At 44.6% G+C, this 20848-nt stretch overlaps 1 protein-coding gene across 1 annotated transcript in view; it reads left to right on the top strand.

Moving 5' to 3' along the window:
• The window catches only part of unc13a (unc-13 homolog A (C. elegans)), an 80352-nt gene that overhangs the window by 27137 nt on the left and 32367 nt on the right, over positions 1–20848 (top strand). The window contains exons 10-21 of the mRNA XM_063202061.1: positions 2780–2987; positions 3054–3643; positions 4277–4331; positions 5859–5905; positions 9224–9302; positions 14994–14999; positions 15155–15229; positions 16005–16224; positions 16833–17060; positions 18374–18515; positions 18804–18973; positions 20675–20790. Coding sequence (XP_063058131.1) covers positions 2780–2987; positions 3054–3643; positions 4277–4331; positions 5859–5905; positions 9224–9302; positions 14994–14999; positions 15155–15229; positions 16005–16224; positions 16833–17060; positions 18374–18515; positions 18804–18973; positions 20675–20790 — 1936 coding nt within the window. The remainder of the gene's footprint in view (positions 1–2779; positions 2988–3053; positions 3644–4276; positions 4332–5858; positions 5906–9223; positions 9303–14993; positions 15000–15154; positions 15230–16004; positions 16225–16832; positions 17061–18373; positions 18516–18803; positions 18974–20674; positions 20791–20848) is intronic.

Genomic DNA, 20848 nt, shown 5'->3' with positions numbered 1-20848 from the left:
CCCCCTGTTCTCATTATCAACTCATGTTCTGTTTTTCCTGAAAGAATTTCAAAAAGGAATTGCATTGCACACAATATAACTTGTCATTCATTAACAGACAGACAGAGAGACAGACGGACACACACAGACGCACGCATGCACGCACGCATGCAGACCCACACTCACACAGCCATAATCACAGAGAAACCCACACTTAGACACATACAAATTCATTACTTCTTCAAAATAAAAAATAATGACAATTTCTTTCAAACATACAAACCCCAACTCCGATGAAGTTGGGACGTTTGGTAAACAGTGAATAAAATCAAAATGCTATCATTTTCAAAACATTCAATCTATTCATTAGATGGAGAATAGTGAAAAGACAACATATTAAGTGTTAAAACCGAGAAAAAATATTGTTTTGGGGGACATATGTACTCATTTCTAATTTGATAAATCCAACACGTCTCAAAAGAGTTGGGACGGGGACAATAAATGGCAGCAAATGTCGAGGAAGACTAAAAACAAAACAAAAGACAACACTTAACAGTTAAATACATTAACCGATGAGATGATTTTATATAAAAACAGTGTTAATTCCTATCTTGGACATGATTTCACCAGCTTAAATGGTGGGTGTATTCCTTGTCATGTTTTGCAATATTTTCCTTTCTGTAGTGCTTACAGTGTGACAGGTCTTGACCAAAAACCCACCATTTTATCACCTGCTGGTCCTTATGATGGAGCCAAACTGTTAAAACATAGTAGAGAATGCAATTTGACCTTACTATGTGGCAGTAATCGAAGATCTCCCTTCAAACTATAATGCATGAGTGGCTTTTCATGCTGTTTAAAACCCATTTATACCATTCAGCACTGTATTTAACTCTACAGATGAGTGAGAACATCTTAACCAATGCACTACTGCATCCGCATGCCATCATGGAGGCTGACTTTTGAAGCTAGCACTAACACAAGTTGCATGGTCCATTTTCACTGTAGCACAGGATGTGCAATGCTCTATTATTGTCAAAAAGAATGGACTTCTACAACTTCTGCTGACTTCTGTAAGCAAAGGACAGTTTCCCATGTCTTCTGGGTCTATTTCAAGTGAGCTCAGGTGCTTAGGAGAATGTTAAACCCCTGTATCATTTTCATGCATTAAGCATTCTTAATATGGTCAATTTTCAATAGCTCTAGCACTCCAGGAATTAAAGTGAGACTACAGCCAATATATATTTCATGATGTCATGAACCTATACAATGATTTTATTAACAAAAATATGTCTTATATACACTCAATCGTGGTAAATCAAAGGGAATTCAAAAATGTATGTAATAACTATGGTAATTATTCCCTTAGCATCTTTAATTCTGAGTGACTCAGCCTCTCTGTGATGATCTTATACCTGGACACCTATATTGTCCGTCAGTACAATTCATTTTGAAATGTTCTTCTTTGTTGTTTTATCTTATTTGGATGTTTACTAAATTTCACTGATCCCCGTCCCAACTCTTTTGAGACGTGTTGGATTTATCAAATTAGAAATGAGTACATATGTCCCCCAAAACAATATTTTTTCTCGGTTTTAACACTTAATATGTTGTCTTTTCACTATTCTCCATCTAATGAATAGATTGAATGTTTTGAAAATGATAGCATTTTGATTTTATTCACTGTTTACCAACCGTCCCAACTTCATCGGAGTTGGGGTTTGTACTTGCCCTGTATTTCTTTATCTTGTACTTTTACCCTTATTAGTGCAGAAATTGTAGAAACTCTTAAGAATGACAAATCCACCCCTTGTTTCTTTATCAGTCTTCTCTTGGCTTACCACCTCTCTCTCTCTCTCTCTCTCTCTCTCTCTCTCTCTCTCTCTCTCTCTCTCTCTCTCTCTCTCTCTCTCTTTCTCTCTCTTTCTCTCTCTCTCTCTCCCCTGCGAGCTGTGATGTGCAACTCCGCTTTCTGTTCCTGCCAGTGGTGGTGATGGTGATGGTGGTCGTGGTGGTACTTTGGTGGTGTTCCTTTCTTCCTGCTTCTTCTCAGTCCTGCTTCTGTGGCTTTCTTTGACCAGCATCTCCTCCTTTTTATTCTTCCAGAACATTCTGTGTGTCATGCTGTACTGTGTATGTGTATAGGTCATTCTTGACTGACTTATTGTCTAATAACTATTTTTGACTCCCCTTCCTCCAACTTCCACATCCCCACCTCCCCACCTCCCAAACCTCCTTTGTCTTCACAATTCACTCTGTTCTCATCTCCACGGCTATCTCTCTCTCAATCCCTTTCTCCCCTGCGCCCCACCTCACCCTCTTCCTTCACTACCTCCATTTCCACCACCATCACCACCTCAAATCTTTGCCCATGGCACCCCACCCTCATGTCTGTTCCCACCTCCTCTTCCCCCACCACCGTCATCTCCTGCCACATCTCCCAACAACCTCCACTGTCTCTTAACCCTCATCTCCTCTGCTCCGTCCACCCCATACCAACTCCATCCCACCTTCAACCACAACCACAACCACAACCACCTCCTCTTTTTGTCTCCTCTTCCTCCTCCTCCTCCTCCTCCTCCATGCTCGTCATGCTCCTCTTCTTCCTCTTTCTCCTCCTCCACCTTCTCCTCCATCCTCCTCTTTCTCATCCTCCTCCTCCATCCTCCTCTTCCTCATCCTCCTCCTCCTCCATGCTCTTCCTTATCCTCTTCCTCTTCCTCATCTTCCACCTTCTCCTCCATCCTCTTCCACCTCCTCCTCCTCCTCTTCCTCCTCTTCCTCCTCCTCCTCCTGGCAGCCCGACGGGCAGCAGCCGCTACGCCTCCTCTGGAGAGCTGAGCCGTGGCAGCTCCCAGCTGAGCGAGGGGGAGTTCGTCCAGGACGACGGCGAGAGCTTCCGCGGCTCCGAGTTCTACGACGAGAACGACTCCTACCACTCCTGCCACTCCTCCGTCAGCTATGGCAAGGAGTCGCCTGGCTGGGATCCCGAGGAGGACGGGGAGGAGGTGGACGGACAGATCGTAGAGGGGGAGGAAGGAAAGGGGGAGAAACGGCCACCCGGGGAAGAGGAGGTGTATAGTGATGAAGGAAGCTACCTGAAGGACGGAGGAGAGGAGGGGGCGTTGTACGATGAGGAAGAGCCTGAGGAAAGGGGAGACTATGCCTACGAGGACCAGGCCGAGGATGACTACCGCTATGAGGATGAAGAGGACATGCCTTACGGGGAGGAGGATGGGGAGATGTATCCACTGGACACCACCCTCAGCCAGGAGGACCAGGAGCCGCCCTACACCCCCACGCCTACCGACAAGGCCCCCACACTGGGCCACGCCGACTCCCTCCTCACCCCAACTTCCAGACCCCCCCTGGAGAAGCAGGCCTCACAGCTCCATCACGACCAGCCCCCGCCGGCTCAGAGCCAGACACCGCCATTGGAGCCCTACCATGACGCCTTTGCCAAAACGCCTGCCCTGTCGACCTCCTCACAGAAACTGCCAGGGACGGAGGCTCAGCCCTTCGCCCCATCGTTGTCCTCTGGGTTACCATCCTCAGAGCAAGGGGCCATAGACGAGCTCCTCGCTCTGGATGAGCCACTGCCTTCACCCACTGCCATGCCAGAGAAGATTGGCACGCCACCCGAAAGCCTTGTCCCGCCTGACAGGTGAGCCTGGCTAATTATTCTGCCCTCTCTGTGGTCTGTGAAGTCAGGTTATTGACTTATTTTTTGTCAACTATGTTTTGTTGCTCACCATAGCTGTTCTTTTCTGCTGTTTATTTACTCAAGGTCGAAGAGTCATCTCCTTCCTATGAATAAATAAACAGCATAAAAGAACATAAAAAAGAAAAATCCTATGTAGTGTGCAAACTTCTTTTCAAAAGACTTCACTTTTTGGTCAGCGTTGAGTATTGTGCACAAAGTCAAGCCACAAATGTACCATGAAACAGCCTTCATGGTGTTCATCCTAAATTAAATTATGACTTAACAATTTGTTCTCGCAGAAGGTAGTGATAGTTGTCAAGACTTTCAATTCAGTCACCTTCGATTCAATTATTTTGTAGCAGAAAAAGTATTTTTCTATAGCCTAGTAAACTAGCCCCACCCGTCAGCGGCCAAAATTATTTCTCACATTTAGTTTGGCTTGCCAGGCTAGTTTTTCTATGGAAACCAATATTTGTTCCTATTACGCTTCAAAATGGAAAAAAAGGCTAAATTCATAATGCTAACATTGCTCCCCGTACTGTACTGCAGTGTTCCAGATCCAGTGCTGCCTCTGCTCCCCATGCCCAAACGCAGCCCCAAAGAGAACTGGCTGAGGGTCTTCAGTAAGGTCCGTCTGCAGATGCAACAGGTAAACAAACACAAAACCCCACTGTTTCCACCAAGAGCCTGCACAACCCCTCCACATAGGCTGCCTCCTGCTACTGCTGCTACTGTCCATTTCTCTTTCCCTTTCATCCACTCACAAACTCCAGCAGTTACCCCCGACTATGTTCACTCCCTCATATTGAATGGAATTGATTTTTTCCTGTAGCTTTTTATGTTGTGTGTTATACATGTTCTTTTATTTTATTATTACATTTGTGCCCCATCTGTTTCATGTCTTGTCATTTCGAGTTGCCTTTTCCTCGTGTTTTCGTGTTGTTGTTGTTGCTGTTGTTGTTGTTGTTGTTGTTGTGAAAATAATTGAGTGCCATGTTGGGTTTTCAATGTTTTTTTATTTTCAAGTTGACGTTTGTTCATGTTCATTTTTTGTCCTGTTTTTTTTTCCTGTCCTCCACCCCGTGTTCTTTTCTCTTCAGTTTTTTGTCATTGTCTTGGCAGCAGCTTTTATGTTGCCCCATGATTGGCCCCAGCCAGAAGATTCAGAAAGGTGGGTGGTGTGCAAGTGTGTGTGTGTGTGTGTGTGTGTGTGTGTGTGTGTGTGTGTGTGTGTGTGTGTGTGTGTGTGTGTGTGTGTGTGTGTGTGTGTGTGTGTGTGTGTGTGTGTGTGTGTGTGTGTGTGTGTGTGTGTGTGTGTGTGTCTATTCTGTTACTGATGACCAAACTAAAAGTGCAAAAGCATGGTCATGGATGGGTTTGGTCTGGGTACAGTATATCTGCATTTCAGCGTTCTGTTTTACTCTGTTTTTGTTCTTTTTAATAGACTGTATTTGTATGGTTTTGCTAAAATGGGAGACAATGGGAGTATGCCATAGAAATGAGAGGTTATGTGTGTGTGTGCGTTTGTGTGTGTGTGTGTGTGTGTGTGTGTGTGTGTGTGTGTGTGTGTGTGTGTGTGTGTGTGTGTGTGTGTGTGCGTGCGTGCGTTTGTGTGTGTGTGTGAACATGTGTGCGACTTTGTTAGAATGACATGTCAGACAGAGAGAGTGTGTCTCCCAGGCCTTAGAGCAGAACAACAGTCCAGAGGCTTGGCGGAGAGAATTACAGGCCCCGATCATCGCGATAAGATCACTTACAAATCCGTTTTCATTATGTGGACCCAAACCGCCTGGCCTGCCTCTGACGTCAATGCGGATGGCATAGACACATGGAGCCAGGCATAGACGCACGGCCCCCATCTCCTTCCTCCGGTCTTTTGTCTAGCTCATGCCTCGTGTCTCATCTGATATATGGCTTATGGCCTAGACACATTTACATGCACAGGAAGTACAGCGTGTGATTCGAGAGATGGAGTGGATGTGTGTTACTGTTTGTGCGTGTTGCTCTGTGTTTGTGTGTGTGTGTGTGTGTGTGTGTGTGTGTGTGTGTGTGTGTGTGTGTGTGTGTGTGTGTGTGTGTGTGTGTGTGTGTGTGTGTGTGTGTGTGTGTGTGTGTGTGTGTGTGTGTGTGTGTGCCTTTTTTCCTTGTGCTCTGACACATGCTCTCTCTTCACCAGGCACGAGGAGAGACCACTGGGATCCAGTCTTTATGTATCCAGGCAGGGTAAGACGCCTCAACTCCCCTTAACACCCACACTAATATCAAAATGCTGCTAAGGTACACACCCCAACCCCTTTACCACATACATACACTGATGTGGAATACTTCTAACTGGCTTACTTCATACTGTGAAGTAGTTATGGCAGTTTTCTTCAATATAATGTAGGTATTTTCAGGAAACAGAATTCAGATGAATATAATTGTAGGCAGTATGTTTTTGTCTGTACCATATAAGGGCCTCCACACACTGGTTCCGATAAAGTGCGGAGCACTGCTCTGCCAATGTTTGACACCACTGTTTTGAATACATCCTGCACACTGGCGCTGATGTCCGCGGATGTCCACGGATGTTGGCTGAGGATTTCGGCAGAGCTCTATTTTGTTTATCCATCCACCGTTGATTATTTATAGTACATCTGCGCCAGTGTGCAGGGGTAACTGAAATTGTCGGAACCGATAGTGCTCTGCAGTGCTGTCAGAACCAGTGTGCAGAGGCAGTTAGTGACTCATTGGGTCAATAAGCTGTAATGACATTCTAATTAGTAGGCCAGTCAATCTAGTGTTTGACCCAGGACAAATTGCAATAGTAATCATTCAGTTTTTTGTAATCCCTAGGTATGTCTAAATAACATATTAAAAATCTACAGCTTCATATTTAGTGGAACATACTTTTTTTCAAGGTCAAAGTTGGAGATTTCCCATTCAGTTTCCCATAGGGAGACAATAAAGGAGATATTTGGGTAATAGGCTAAAATTTTAAACAATGAGATATATATTTGAAACTTTCACACTTATTTACTCAAGCAAAGACAAATATGTTTTGTATTGCAAGTTGTCTGAAATATGATGATTAAATATGCAAATGAGATCCCATCTAATTAAATATGTGATAAATTATGCAACAATGGGCAAAACATAATACAAATTGCAAAAGTAATGATTCACACTTTTTATTGATACTTAATATTGATACTTTATCCACCCTACATCACATAAGAAAAATCTACCTTCATCACTTTAGTGGAACATACTTTTTTTAAGGTCAGAAGTAGCAGATTTCCAATGCATTTTGCCATTCAGTGGGTAAATCAGTGGATACTTTTGACCTTGGGAAAAGTATGTTTCACTGAATTGATGAAAGTAAATTTTTACTGTGTGATGCAGAGGGGTGGAAGGATCAATATAATGTATTAACCATTACTATTGCAATTTGTTTTATGCTTGGTCTGTTACCACAGATGTTATCACATATTTCAGTATTTTCAGTACATATTACTTCATTTGCATATTTCATCATCATATTTCAAAAAACAATACAAAAATTGTTTGCCTGAATGTGAGTTACCAACTGTGAAAGTTTCAAATGAATTTGTTATAGTTTAAAATGTTACCCTATTCACCTTGTATCTAAAGCCTGGGTTTAATAGCGCTACTCGTCTGTGCAGTCCCGCGGCCCTGTCGGCCCACTGGTGCGAAACTGAAAGTTTTCTGCGGCCCTGGAGGTTGTGCGCTCGGCCCAACTTTGGTCCGTGGCACTATGGTTAAGAATCCCTGTCCTATAATGTCTCCCTATGGAGAAATGAATGGAAAATCTGCCAAGTTTGACCTTGAAAAAAAGTATGTTCCACTAAATATGCCGTGTTCTTGGACTTAAAACGAGCATTTCATACGATCAATCACAATGTTTTATTATCAAAATTAATTCATTTTAATTTCTCTGCTAAAGCTAGATCATGGTTCCATTCATACTTAGCAAATAGAGAACAATGTACCGTGGTAGATGGTTCAAGGTCCACCTTCATCAACTTCCCAGTAGGGGTCCCCCAAGGGTCCATTCTGGGGCCTCTTTTATTTTCCCTCTATATTAATGACTTACCTGAACATTGTCCACATGTTAATATTCAGCTCTATGCTGACGACACAGTCATCTTCACCCAAGCTAAAACCCCTGTTGAAGCAGCAAGTGTACTCTCTACAGCTCTTACACACATACGAACATGGCTAGAGAAATCATGCCTTATTCTGAATGCAAAGAAAACGGTTTGTTTGTATTTTTCTAAGCAACCTTCCCCTCGACTGTCTCAGCCTGGGGTCACTCTTGGTAGTGAACAGCTAGAAGTGGTCACAGATTTTAAATATCTTGGAGTCATTCTAGAATCCAATCTTTCTTTTAAAAAACATATAAAAATGATTAAAAAAAAAAAAAAATTTTAATCTCTACAACTTCAGGCACATAAGAGGTGCTATGTCAAATAGTGCTGCTCTGACATACTTGCATGCAATGATATTTTCTCACCTAAGCTATTGCATTACTAGCTGGACCATGGTGGGACCCACTACTCTCAAACCATTGGAGAGTTTATTTAAAAAAGCACTTAAAATTTTAGATAAAAAACCTCTTTCAAACCACCATTGTAACATTTTAGATAAGTACAACCTATTGAGTTTTGACAATTTCTGTAAATTCTCCTATAGCTGTCTTCTTTATAAAACTTTGCATGGCCTGGCGCCACCTTGTTTACAGGATTTTATAAAATATCGTCAAACACGAATAACTTGAGCAGTGGTCAATAAAGATGTAGAGATTCCTTTCAGGAAAACCTCTTTCAGTCAAAATGCATTATCTACTAAAGGCGGCATATTATGGAACTCTATTCCTCTGCATATAAGGGAATGTCCCTCTTTAGCCACCTTTAAGATGGAGTATAAAAAGTGGCTTCGAGCCCAACAAACATGTTCACACTGATGGTCTGAGCCTCTACACAGTGTACACGCACACACGCACACACACACTCACATAACACATGGCCCTATTTTGGGACCTTTTTCTTTTCTCTTTTCTCTTTTCCTTTTATTTACATGCATGCCTTTTGCTTCTGTAGTGGGTTTTATTTCTTTTTGTTACTAACAGTCTGTTTTATTTTAAATTCTATTGCTTGTAAACATCTAGCCTGCCTATTGGAAACCAGATGGAAATTAGCCCTTGGGCTACAATCTTGGCATATTTACATATATGTACATGTATGTATATGTTCATTAATGTGCAATGTCCTGAACAAATAAAGTAAAGTAAAGTAAAGTAAAAGTAAATATAAAGCTGTAGATTTTTAATATGTGATACAAGGGGGTTTAAGGATCACTTAAAAGTAGGAACCATTGCTATTGCAATTTGTCCTGTGGTTTGACTCTTTTTAGAGCTTGATTGACTGGCCTATTGCCCAAATGTCAACATACTTGCCATACAGTACAAACAATTCATCACGGAATACAAATGTTCCGTACATAGCACACTCCGTTTATTTGGCTCATATGCTTTTTCAGGCTTGGTGGGGCGTTGTACAGCATAGACAGTATGCCGGACCTACGCAAGAGGAAAGCCATGCCACTGGTCAGGGATCTGGTGAGTCCAAACGCCGTTGTTAGAAATAGCAAGCTCTTGCCCTGTCGTGGTCTAATGGTAGGGCACTGGATTACTAGGCTGGCAACCCGGGTTCGAATCTGGCCCGGGTCATTTGCCGATCCCGTCTCTCTCTCTCTCCACTCATTTCCTGTCTCTCCTCCACTATCCTGTTAAAAATAAAAAGCAAAAAAGAAATAGCAAGCCCCCTATCCTGTGGACATGTGAAAGGGAATGTACCACAGAGAAAGTCCTATTGTCATTGTAACACAGCACACAGTGAACACAATGAAATTGCCTTAAAGATGTCCTCTCAACGTCATTTCATTAATATTGCTGTGTTCCCCATTGTTATTGAATGTGTTAAGCGTTGGTCCTGTTTTAAAAAACGTTCTGGTTGCTTTGTTTCAAGCCGTTTTTGCAAGCTAGCAAGGTGGCTTGTGGAGAAACAAGAGGGTCTTCCGGGTTTCTCGTGTATATGCGTCTCTGATTGGCTCTCTCCTCCTGCTCTGCAGAGAGATCGTCTAAGGTTAGAGTCGCCACTTCTCCGGGTGGTACTGCACTATAGGGGCGCCAACGGAAGTGCAGGCTCCATTCAGGGCTTTGCTCTTTCGACAGTGACCCCTAGGCGAACTGCTGGCATGGAGCAACCAGAGTGGGCATGCTGTATGTATGAGGCTTTGTGCTCTGTGTGTATCTGAGAGTAGCAACCAGCTGATAGCTAAGCTAAGCTAGGTTTCGGGCCACCAGGCGTTGCTTGTTTTGAAAACAAGCAGAAAAAAATTACTCAACATGTTTTTAGAAAAATGGGTCGACATAAACCTTTGTGGGCAACGCCTTCTTTCGATGTGACGCAACACAGAAAGGCTTTCGTGATTCGCTCGTTTCTCTGCATAGTTTATGTCAATTGGGAAACACTGGGAAACACAGCTAGACAAGGTGACGCACCGCTATGAGAGCCTTGCATGTGAGTTTAACTTGGGGTGACCGTCCGATTTTCAAAAGGAGTGAGTAAAACTGTTTTATCGGAAGTTGGCCTTTAAATAATGCCTGCCCTGTGCTAGGGGGGCAGCCAAACAACCACCCCAAGAAAGTAAAGCTAGTCCTAACCACTTGCTTTACATTAATTAAACTCAGCTTGTATAACTTATGATTACTTTGGACCTGTATAGGAACTGTGATGGAACTATTTTGAAATTTACGTCAAAGGTAGCCGGTTCCCACAAAGATATAGTCAATAGCGGCAACAGTCAATGATTGCCCATGTGTTTGATTACATGTCTTTGATTGCCCAAATTATTTCTGAAGAGAACAACATTTAGTGGAGCACTTATCAATGAAGCCGTTCATCAGAGCATCAATTTGTACTCCTATTTTCTACTACCGCACTCTCTTATGAAAGAAATCTTGTGCACTGGATGGACAGGCAGCAAGACAGAAAGGTAAATCGACTAGATACACAGACAGACAGATGGAAAAAACAGTTACACAACTGTACAAATTCGTAAATATAGATAGGCCAAAAGACAGACAGGGAAGTACAATAATATCACAGTTAGTCAGACAGACAGGTTGACAGTCCGGCAGATAGACAGGCGGAGAGTATTCAGTCCAACTGCACTGCTTAGTCCATTACTGGACTGGATTTGGTTAAATTTCACTTTAGCATGATTTATCTGATTGTTTCACAACTGTTCAGTTGCTCACCGAGAGACATTTCATACTCTCATTATATCGATTCTGGCTTTTCTTGCTTTCCTCCCACGCGCTTTATCCCTGCTTGTTTGCGCTTGTTTTTATTTTTTTATTCTTTGTTTTTTTTTCTAAATCTGCCCTGAGTTGTCAAGATTGACTCCTCTAGTCTTTTTGTTCCCTCCCTCCTGCTCCAGATTTGTCAGGTTATATGTATTGATTTCCCAAGAGGCTTCTGACTGCAGTTTGCCATCTTCACAGTAAATGTTTTTTTTTTTAAAACACAGAATGAAAACTTTCCTTTCATTTTGTATATTTTTTTAAATTATAAAACCTACTGAGCGCAAGGGAGATAAAATAACTCCATGTTTTGTAGAGAGACAGAGACAGTCAAAGAACACAGCTCTCCTCTATTCGAACTCACAAATCAATACATTAGGCTTAGGAGGGTGAAAACGGTGGGGCTGACAAGACAGTCTGAAAGCTATGAAAAAGGAACAGGCAGTGGCATGTTTTATTTATTTTTAAACTCAAAGCCCAGTTTCCTGTGTCTGGCACATTTCAAATGGATCACATCATCGCACCCTGTATGCGAGTCGTCCATCATCCCTGCCACAGTCCTCCAGTACGGTGCACCCAACCCCCACCTCCCCTCAGCATCCAACTTCCAAGAAACATGCCACACACCACAGACACACACACGTGTACACACACATGCATGTGCATACACACACACGTGCACGCAGGCATACACACACACACACACACACACACACACACACACACACACACACACACACACACACACACACACACACACACACACACACACACGTACACATACACATGCACACACAAACACACACATACACACTCACAAACAGACACACACACACCGCTTTTCCCCAGGGTCTGGGGATGGCTGAAAATGAGTGGTAGCCTCGGCAAGTGACTCAGAGGCTTAGTGACGGGCACTGATACAGCGGAGATGGAGGGAGAGAGAGGTGGAGAGATAGAGAGATAAAGAGATGGAGTGGGAACAAACAAGCTGTCACAGGAAGACCTTTCTCCCTACCCAGGGCACATGACTCCAGCTGGCCTCCGTCCTCTCTTTTTCTTTTTTTCCCCTCTGACTCTCTCTCTCTCTCTCTCTCTCTCTCTCTCTCTCTCTCTCTCTCTCTCTCTCTCTCTCTCTCTCTCTCTCTCTCTCTCTTGAGTTCTTCTCTGCCTTTTCTGTCTCTCTGTTTCTCTACCCCTTTTCCTCTCATTAAAAAGTTCTTCCTCCTGCTCTGCTCTCTTTTTCTTTTCCATTGCCCGTTTCTTGGCCTTTCCCTCACCTTGTTTTACCCAGAATCCTCTTGGATTCTTGCTCTTTTTATATATTTTTGGGCTGTTTTTGACAGGACAGTTTAGAAGAGACAGGAAAGGAAAGAGAAATGGTGAAAGATTGGCAAATGAACCAGCGTTGTAACCCAGCCCAGTCCTACCCACCGTTAGGCCACGACAGGGCCTTGATTCTTGATTCTCCCCACACACCACATCCCACCACACATGCATGCATGCACGCAAGTTGCACGCATGCACACACACACCAGACCACCACAAGCACACCACACACACAAACACACAAACGCACACACACACAAACACACACACGTACACCACAGCAATTGCCCCCTACCACACACACACACACACACACACACACACACACACACACACACACACACACACACACCCCCCCCCCCCCCCACACACACACACACACCACCTTTACTACACAAATACAAACACAGACGTATACACACACACACACACACACACACACACACACACACACACACACACACACACGCACACACACACACACACACACACACACACACACACACACACACACACACACACACACACACACACACACACACCACCCCTGCTGACAACAACAACATCAGAGCGTGCTTGATTATCTGGTCCTCAGTAGCAGCAGCAGCAGCGTCAGTAGCATTAGGGCTGCTCTGCTCTGCTCTGCTCTGCTCTGCTCTGCTCTGCTCTGTGCTGCTCTGCTCTGCTCTGCTCTGCTCTGCTCTGCTCTGCGCTGCTCTGCTCTGCTCTGCTCTGCTCTGCTCTGCTCTGCTCTGCTCTGCTCTGCGCTCTAGTAGAGACGTAAATTCTCATCTGTGGGAGCTCAAAACTCATTTTGGCCGTCAGTGTAATGAGTTTTCAGAGAGCATCGGGCACAGGAGGATGCCATGCCATGCAGGGGAGGAAGACACACTGTGGCAGTGGGTGGAAAAGTGTGGTGAGGGAGAATGATATCTGCCCAGAGATAAGCATCTCGATTTCATCCAGACACACCGCTGCTCTGCTCTGCTTTGCTCTGCTCTGCTCTGCTCTGCTCTCCTCTCCTCTCCTCTCCCCTCTCCTCTCCTCTCCTCTCCTCATCTCCTCTCCTCTCCTCTCTCTCCTCTCCTCCTCCTCTCCTCTCCTCTCCTCTCTTCCCCCCTTCTCTGTCCTCCTCTCCTTTTCTCTCCTCTCCTCTCCTCTCCTCTCAGCGCCTCCCCTCTCTACTCTGCTCCTCTCCTCTCCTATGTTCTGTTCTCCTCTCCTATGTTCTGTTCTCCTCTCCTCCCCTCTCCTCTCCTCTCCTCTCCTCTCCTCTCCTCTCCTCTCCTCTCCTCTCCTCTCCTCTCCTCCTCCTCCTCCTCTCCTCAAAAATGACACAACCTGACTCACACTCAATCCATCTGGCAGGCAGAGGCCTGAGACTGACGCACACCAGTTCCAGTCACACACACACACACACACACACACACACACACACACACACACACACACACACACACACACACACACACACACACACACACACACACACACACACACACACACACACGAGAAGCAAACATGAACACTCTCTCACGTGCACACAAATTCACAACACTCACATGCACATACTGTACATGTGCATGGACGCACACTCGCGCTGCATATACACACTGTACACACACAGATGCACAATGTCATAGACACACTCTGCTCTTGTACACACACACACACACACACACACACACACACACACACACACACACACACACACACACACACACACACACACACACACACACACACGCGGAATCATCAATTTCTCACTCTATCTGTCTCCCTGCTGTGCGTATGAGCAATCAGAATGGGGAGGAGAGAAGAGAAATTACCATGCTGCTCCCGAGAGTGAGCTGCTTTGTCCATTTTAATCTGTCTCAGAGCGGCACGCCGCCAAGCAAACTCCGGCCCCTCTCATCTCCGCAACGCGCTGACTGCGACTGAATTTTAAATGTGTGTCAAACACAATCTATCTCTCAAGACAAAAGGTTCAGAATCCAACAGCCTGTCACCACTATCCTCCTCATCATAATACACCTTTCCTACACACACACACACACACACACACACACACACACACACACACACACACACACACACACACACACACACACACACACACACACACACACACACACACACACACACACACACACACACACACACACACACACACTTGAGTGCTTGTTTGATATCTCCTCAATCTCTCAGCTCCCCTTTCTGTTTATGCAGTGCTTCGGCTATTACAGCCAGGCTGTGGCTGTTTTCCCCTGAAAAAAAAATTGTTCTGTAAAACTCACTGGGATTCGGTCCCTGCACAACGTCAGTGCCTCCTCTCATCATTTATTACATTTCCTCCTGTTGACTAAAGCCCACGACGCAGTAACAGGCAGAGAAACGAAACAGACATTTCTGTTATCGCACTCGCAAATCATTTCAGTTTTATGTGGACGCTCATACAACATGTTTAATGTAAATGCTATACAGTAGAGCCTCATACAATGCAATTGTGTGTGCTCCCGTGTTTGAATTTATGGAGTTGTTTTCACTCTGTGACCATAAAATCATGTTTTCTTCTTTTCCATGTTTCCTTGCTCCATGTTCTATGCCACAACACAGGCTATGGTGAGTAATGCTGTCGGTTTGAGTGCAGCTTGCTAGTTGTTCCCTACACTGCCATATCCAACTGCTGCAGTTTTTAAAATAACATATTATCCCATAGTGATGTAATGCACTTGAGTTTAAAACAATATGTACACTCAACTCTCTTTTTCTTTTAGTCTCTGGTTCAGAACTCACGCAAGGCTGGGATCACATCAGCTATGGCCTCGAGCACCTTGAACAACGAAGAGCTTGTGAGTGAATCACCTTTACAGTACAACCCACCAGTGGGTGAGCACACCTGTTCACACCAAACAAATAGGCTTTGTTTTCAGAGGCGTCCAGATGCATGGTCTATTACTCAACCCTCTCTGCCCCAACCCATCTTATCCAGATGTACAAACCTTGGGAACGGGGGGAGGCCAATGTCTGAAAACAATAATAGCTCCCCCTTGTATTACTGTATCTTAGGTAAACACATAGAGAAAGGTAAGCACAGTTATTCTCAGTACATTTTGAATGATATGGTGAGCCTCTGTATATAGTTGTGATATATGGTGGTATGGTACGAGAATATATACCAGCAAAAAAAAGCTCTTTTGCATCCCGATGCTATTCCCATCCCAATTCTGACACCAGACCTTTATCCTCGATCTTTATGGTACATCTCATTAGTCTACACGGTACATTTCGCTCAATTTGCTGTGTTAATTCAACAGGACCAACAAGTGAGCGGAGTGTTCAATTCAACTCTCTTAGTGTTGCATTTACACTATACAATTTTCTGTGACAAATCTAACCATCTATTGCAGAAGAGCCATGTGTATACGATGGCGCTTCAGGCCCTGATACACCACATCTTCTTCTGCATCACGGCGCACAACTTCACATATGAACTCTCTCAATCCGTGTGCGTGCGTGTGTGCGTGTGTGTGCGCGTGCGTGCGTGCGTGCATGTCTGTGCGTGCACGTGCGTGCCTGCGTGCGTGCCTGCGTGCGTGCGTGTGTATCATGTATCCGTCTTTGTAGAAGAGCCACGTGTACAAGAAAACGCTGCAGGCGTTGATCTACCCCATCTCCTGCACCACGCCACACAACTTCGAGGTGTGGACGGCCACCACGCCTACCTACTGCTACGAGTGCGAGGGCCTGCTGTGGGGCATCGCCCGCCAGGGCATGAGGTGCACAGAGTGCGGCGTCAAGTGCCACGAGAAGTGCCAGGACCTGCTCAACGCAGACTGTCTACAGAGTATGAGGAATTTCGTCTGTCTGTCTGTCTGTCTGTCTGTCTGTCTGTCTGTCTGTCTGTCTGTCTGTCTGTCTGTCTGTCTGTCTGTCTGTCTGTCTGTCTGTCTGTCTGTCTGTCTGTCTGTCTCCCAGTACCTGTTTCATTGCTATTTTTTCTCTTCCCTTCTGGGAAATTTTACTCTCACAAAGAAGTACCTTACACATAATAATACACAAATGCCCAGATGAATATTTGGTCTGTGCTACAGTTGGAGTGCATTGAAAGACAAAGTGTGTGGCTTGCCATGGCCAGAGTAAGGAGAGCTTCCTTCACAGTAAAAAAGAGATGTCACTATTTCAGAGTGAACGTTTATAAATCTGGACAGAGCATTTACAACACTGTGGAGAGTAAAATTACAGTGAATTTAAAAGTCAGTGAAAAGTTCTCCCTCTTTTTTTACAGTCTTTTCTTTTGTTGATCTTTTTTCTTTCTCAATCCTTTTTTTTCCTGTACTCCTTGAACACACACTCTCTCTTGCTCTTTCTTGCTCTCTCTCTCTCTCTCTCTCTCTCTCTCTCTCTCTCTCTCTCTCTCTCTCTCTCTCTCTCTCTCTCTCTCTCTCTCTGCAGGAGCGGCGGAGAAGAGCTCCAAACACGGTGCTGAGGACCGCACCCAGAACATCATCATGGTGCTGAAGGACCGCATGAAGATCCGCGAGAGGAACAAGCCTGAGATCTTCGAGCTCATCCAGGATGTCTTTGGGGTTATCAAGGCCACGCACGTCACACACATGAAGCAGATTAAGCAGAGCGTGTTGGACGGCACCTCCAAGTGGTCGGCCAAAATCAGCATCACAGGTGAGGTGACGCACCCGTCCCCAAAGAAGCATGGGGTGCGTTTCTTGACAACATCGCTGCTAACTAAGTTAGCAACGTACTTGGTTAGAATGTAATTTCCCATTGGAAACCTAGTAAGTTGCTAACTGGTTAGAAACGGGGTCCTGTTCAGCTGACTCTACTGTCTCTCTCCAAGTGAGGCGGTCATGACATTGTACATTCTAAGGCACAGCACTGTTTAGTAATAGTAGTAGTAGTAGCTTTTATTTGTCCTAGTCTGGTAGTACAGATTACTGTATAAACTCACACATACAGATTTGAAGCATCGACGGCACCAAATTAGCCAAAATCGGCATCACCGGTGATGCACCCAATGACTGTACATTCTATGGGCATGATGCAGTTCAGTAGTAGTAATAGATAGAGATGCACCAGATCCTGATTTTTAGGATCCTGCCGGATACCGGATCAACTGCTTAAGATCCTGTCGGATCCGGAACCGGATACCGGATCCTACAAAAGGGTTGAAACATATTGTCTACTCGCACACGTGGGCCCTTTTTATTATGTTGGCTCAAACTATTTTTTAGACTCATTGGCTTACTGCCACACTGCCTTCAACGGCCGCTTCCAAAGGGCTTTCACTCCATGCAGTGATTGGGGTTGTGAAAGACTGACTGAAATGCCTGGGCTAGAGATGCCCCAGATTCTGATTTTTAGGTAACTGCCGGATACCGGATCCACTGCTTAAGATCCTGCCGGATCCGGATAGTCTGAAAAACCCTATTATCCTGCCGGATCCGGAACCGGATCTTGGATCCTGTACATCTCTAGTAATAGAAGTGATAGCATTTTTTGTCCCAGTTTGGACAATTGTTTTGCATGGGTAGTAGACATTACAAACTCACACATAGCCGTAGATGTCAGTATCTCAGCTTCCCAGAAGGATTCTGTCCAGCTCGACTCGATTGTCCCTTGCGCCTCTCCCAGTCCAGTTCATTTACGAACACCACTGTCAGATGATGGTACATGTGTCCTGCTCAGTAATTGAATTACTGTATTGATCTTTCTTTCTCTCTTGTTCTCTTGTTCTATCTCTCTCTGTTTCTATTTCTCTCTCTCATCTGCTATCTTTCTCTCTTTGATATCTGTCCCTCCTTCTCTCTTGTTATCTTTCTTTCTTTCTTTCTTTCTTTCTTTCTTTCTTTCTTTCTTTCTTTCTTTCTTTCTTTCTTTCTTTCTTTCTCTCTCTCTCCCTCTGGCTGTTTTTTCATTTCTCCCTTTCAATCCCTCCTCATCCTTCTCTCCATCTCCCCCTCTGTCTCTTCTGGCAGTGTTGTGTGCCCAGGGCCTTCAGGCTAAAGATAAGACGGGCTCCAGTGACCCCTATGTCACCGTGCAAGTTGGCAAGACCAAGAAGAGGACCAAGACCATTTATGGCAACCTCAACCCTGTCTGGGAGGAGAACTTCAACTTGTAAGCATGCCATGAACGTCTAGCTGGTATCACGCACATGATATCAACAAAGGGCAGAAAACAGGTTGTGAAAGAGAACTTCTGGGACTAACCACATCAGATTTCAAAATACAATACAAGTTTTGAAAAACACACACACTTGAAAACAATTGGAAACAATTTTACTCCCAATAATAATCATAATAATTCCCTCCTATCCAGTGACATGCTAACTGCTACAAACACATACGAGATCATATCATGTAGCTGTAACTCTGTGATGTGATGTTTCTTTTTCCGTGTGTGCAGTGAGTGCCACAACTCGTCGGACCGCATCAAGGTGCGCGTGTGGGATGAGGACGACGACATTAAGTCACGTGTGAAGCAGAAGTTCAAGAGGGAGAGCGATGACTTCCTGGGCCAGACCATCATCGAGGTGCGAACACTCAGCGGAGAAATGGACGTCTGGTACAACCTGGGTAAGGCCTATTCTGTATAAAAGACAGCTTCCTCTTGCGTCCACAGTTAATTCTGTTGGATGTGGTTCACCCTTCTTGGTGGTATGCAGACATTGCCTTGGATACCGTGGTTCTTGATACATCACAAAGACTTGCTGTCTCGGTCAAAGATGCAACAGTTACACACGCACAAAGAACTCCTTTTTCAACTCTGGTATGTCACCCATAACGTTGTGTGCATATCAAAATTTTGAGAGAAATTATGTTCATACCCTGTTAATTGAATCTTCACACTTTATTGGTGCAATGTGCAATTAATGATGATTGGCCAACATGCTGGTCCACTTAAGCCATGAAACTTCCCACTCTTCCCACTGTTCCACATTATTTTGTCCAACCCCTGTATATGATCAATGGCTATTGGATACAGTAGTGTTATTGCTTAAACCATGTATACAGTATATCTAATTCTTGAATATTGGATTGACTCCCTGGTGTGAAGATCTGACTCATTGATGTCTGTGGTATTGACTTAGTTCCTTGTGTGCAGCCAGGACTGATCCAATGGGGTTTATAAGCATGATTTATTGTTGTGTACGCTACATCGGAATGACCATGCAAAGCTCCAGTCTAATAGAGCAGTGTTTCCCAACCTTTTTTGTCTCGCGTACCCCCTAAGCCATTTTGTTGTACAATGAGTACCCTAACCAATGCTACGTATCTATGTCTTTATCCCCCACTCAATTGTCCCCCATTCAAAATTACATTTTTCCATGCACCCCCTGAGGTGTGCTCGCGTACCCCTAGTGGTACACGTACCCCTGGTTGGGAAACACTGTAATAGAGGACTGTATGTGTAGTGGAGTTTGGAGGAGTGTGACTATCAACTTGATGCATGACTTCATGTCTTCAATTGATACAGTGATATATAGAACAGACAGGACAGTGTACAGGTAAAGTTCAGTCTCTTGTGTATCCAAATGATCCTTCAAGGTGCAGTATGCAGGATTGTGGCCAGAGTAGATATAGCAACTAGGCTGATACATCCCAAAGACTTGCTGTCTCGGTCAAAGATGCACCAGTTACACGCACAAAAAGGATGTCTCCTTTTTGAACTCTGATATGTCACCCATAGCCCCTTAACGCGCGCCGTACCTCCTGTGGCACGCTGTAATAGACATTGAAAGTTAACTACTATAGTACCACACTACTATGACAGTGTACGGGGCCTTTAGTAATACATTATGACTTGGTCATTACCATTCTGGTAACAGCTCATTTATAATGCCGTGTCTTAAGGGGATAATGTTGTGAGCATTGCAAAATTTTGAGCTGTTGTGCTTTAACCCTGCTAATCGAACCTCCACACTTCACCTTACTGGTGCAATGTGCCATTAATGAAGATTGGCCAACAGGCTGGTCCTCTTAAGCCATGAAACTTCCCACACATAAATGACAGGTGTTTCAGTTTCATTGTCTAAACCCTGTAGGTGTGTGTATTGATCTGACTCTGTCCCTTTCAGTTAGCAGAGTCCTAGTTAATTGCAGTGTGGTCCTAGTTAATGACTCTTATCACACAAGTGTTTGTATAGAGCTGACAACTGCCCACTGTGTGTGTGTGTGTGTGCATGCATGTTCGTGTGTGTGTGTGTGTGTGTGTGTGTGTGTGTGTGTGTGTGTGTGTGTGTGTCTGCGTGTGTGCGTACGTGCGTGCGTGTGTAGATAAGCGTACGGACAAGTCGGCGGTGTCGGGGGCCATCCGCATGCACATCAGCGTGGAGATCAAGGGAGAGGAGACCGTTGCCCCCTATCACGTCCAGTACACCTGTCTACATGAGGTATGACTGTCACGACACGTCCAGTACACCTGTCTACATGAGGTATGACTGTCACGAC

The sequence above is a fragment of the Engraulis encrasicolus genome, chromosome 6 (genome assembly GCF_034702125.1).
Source record: "Engraulis encrasicolus isolate BLACKSEA-1 chromosome 6, IST_EnEncr_1.0, whole genome shotgun sequence".
Taxonomy (NCBI): Eukaryota; Metazoa; Chordata; class Actinopteri; order Clupeiformes; family Engraulidae; genus Engraulis; species Engraulis encrasicolus.
This window is presented reverse-complemented; position numbering and strand designations above follow the sequence as displayed.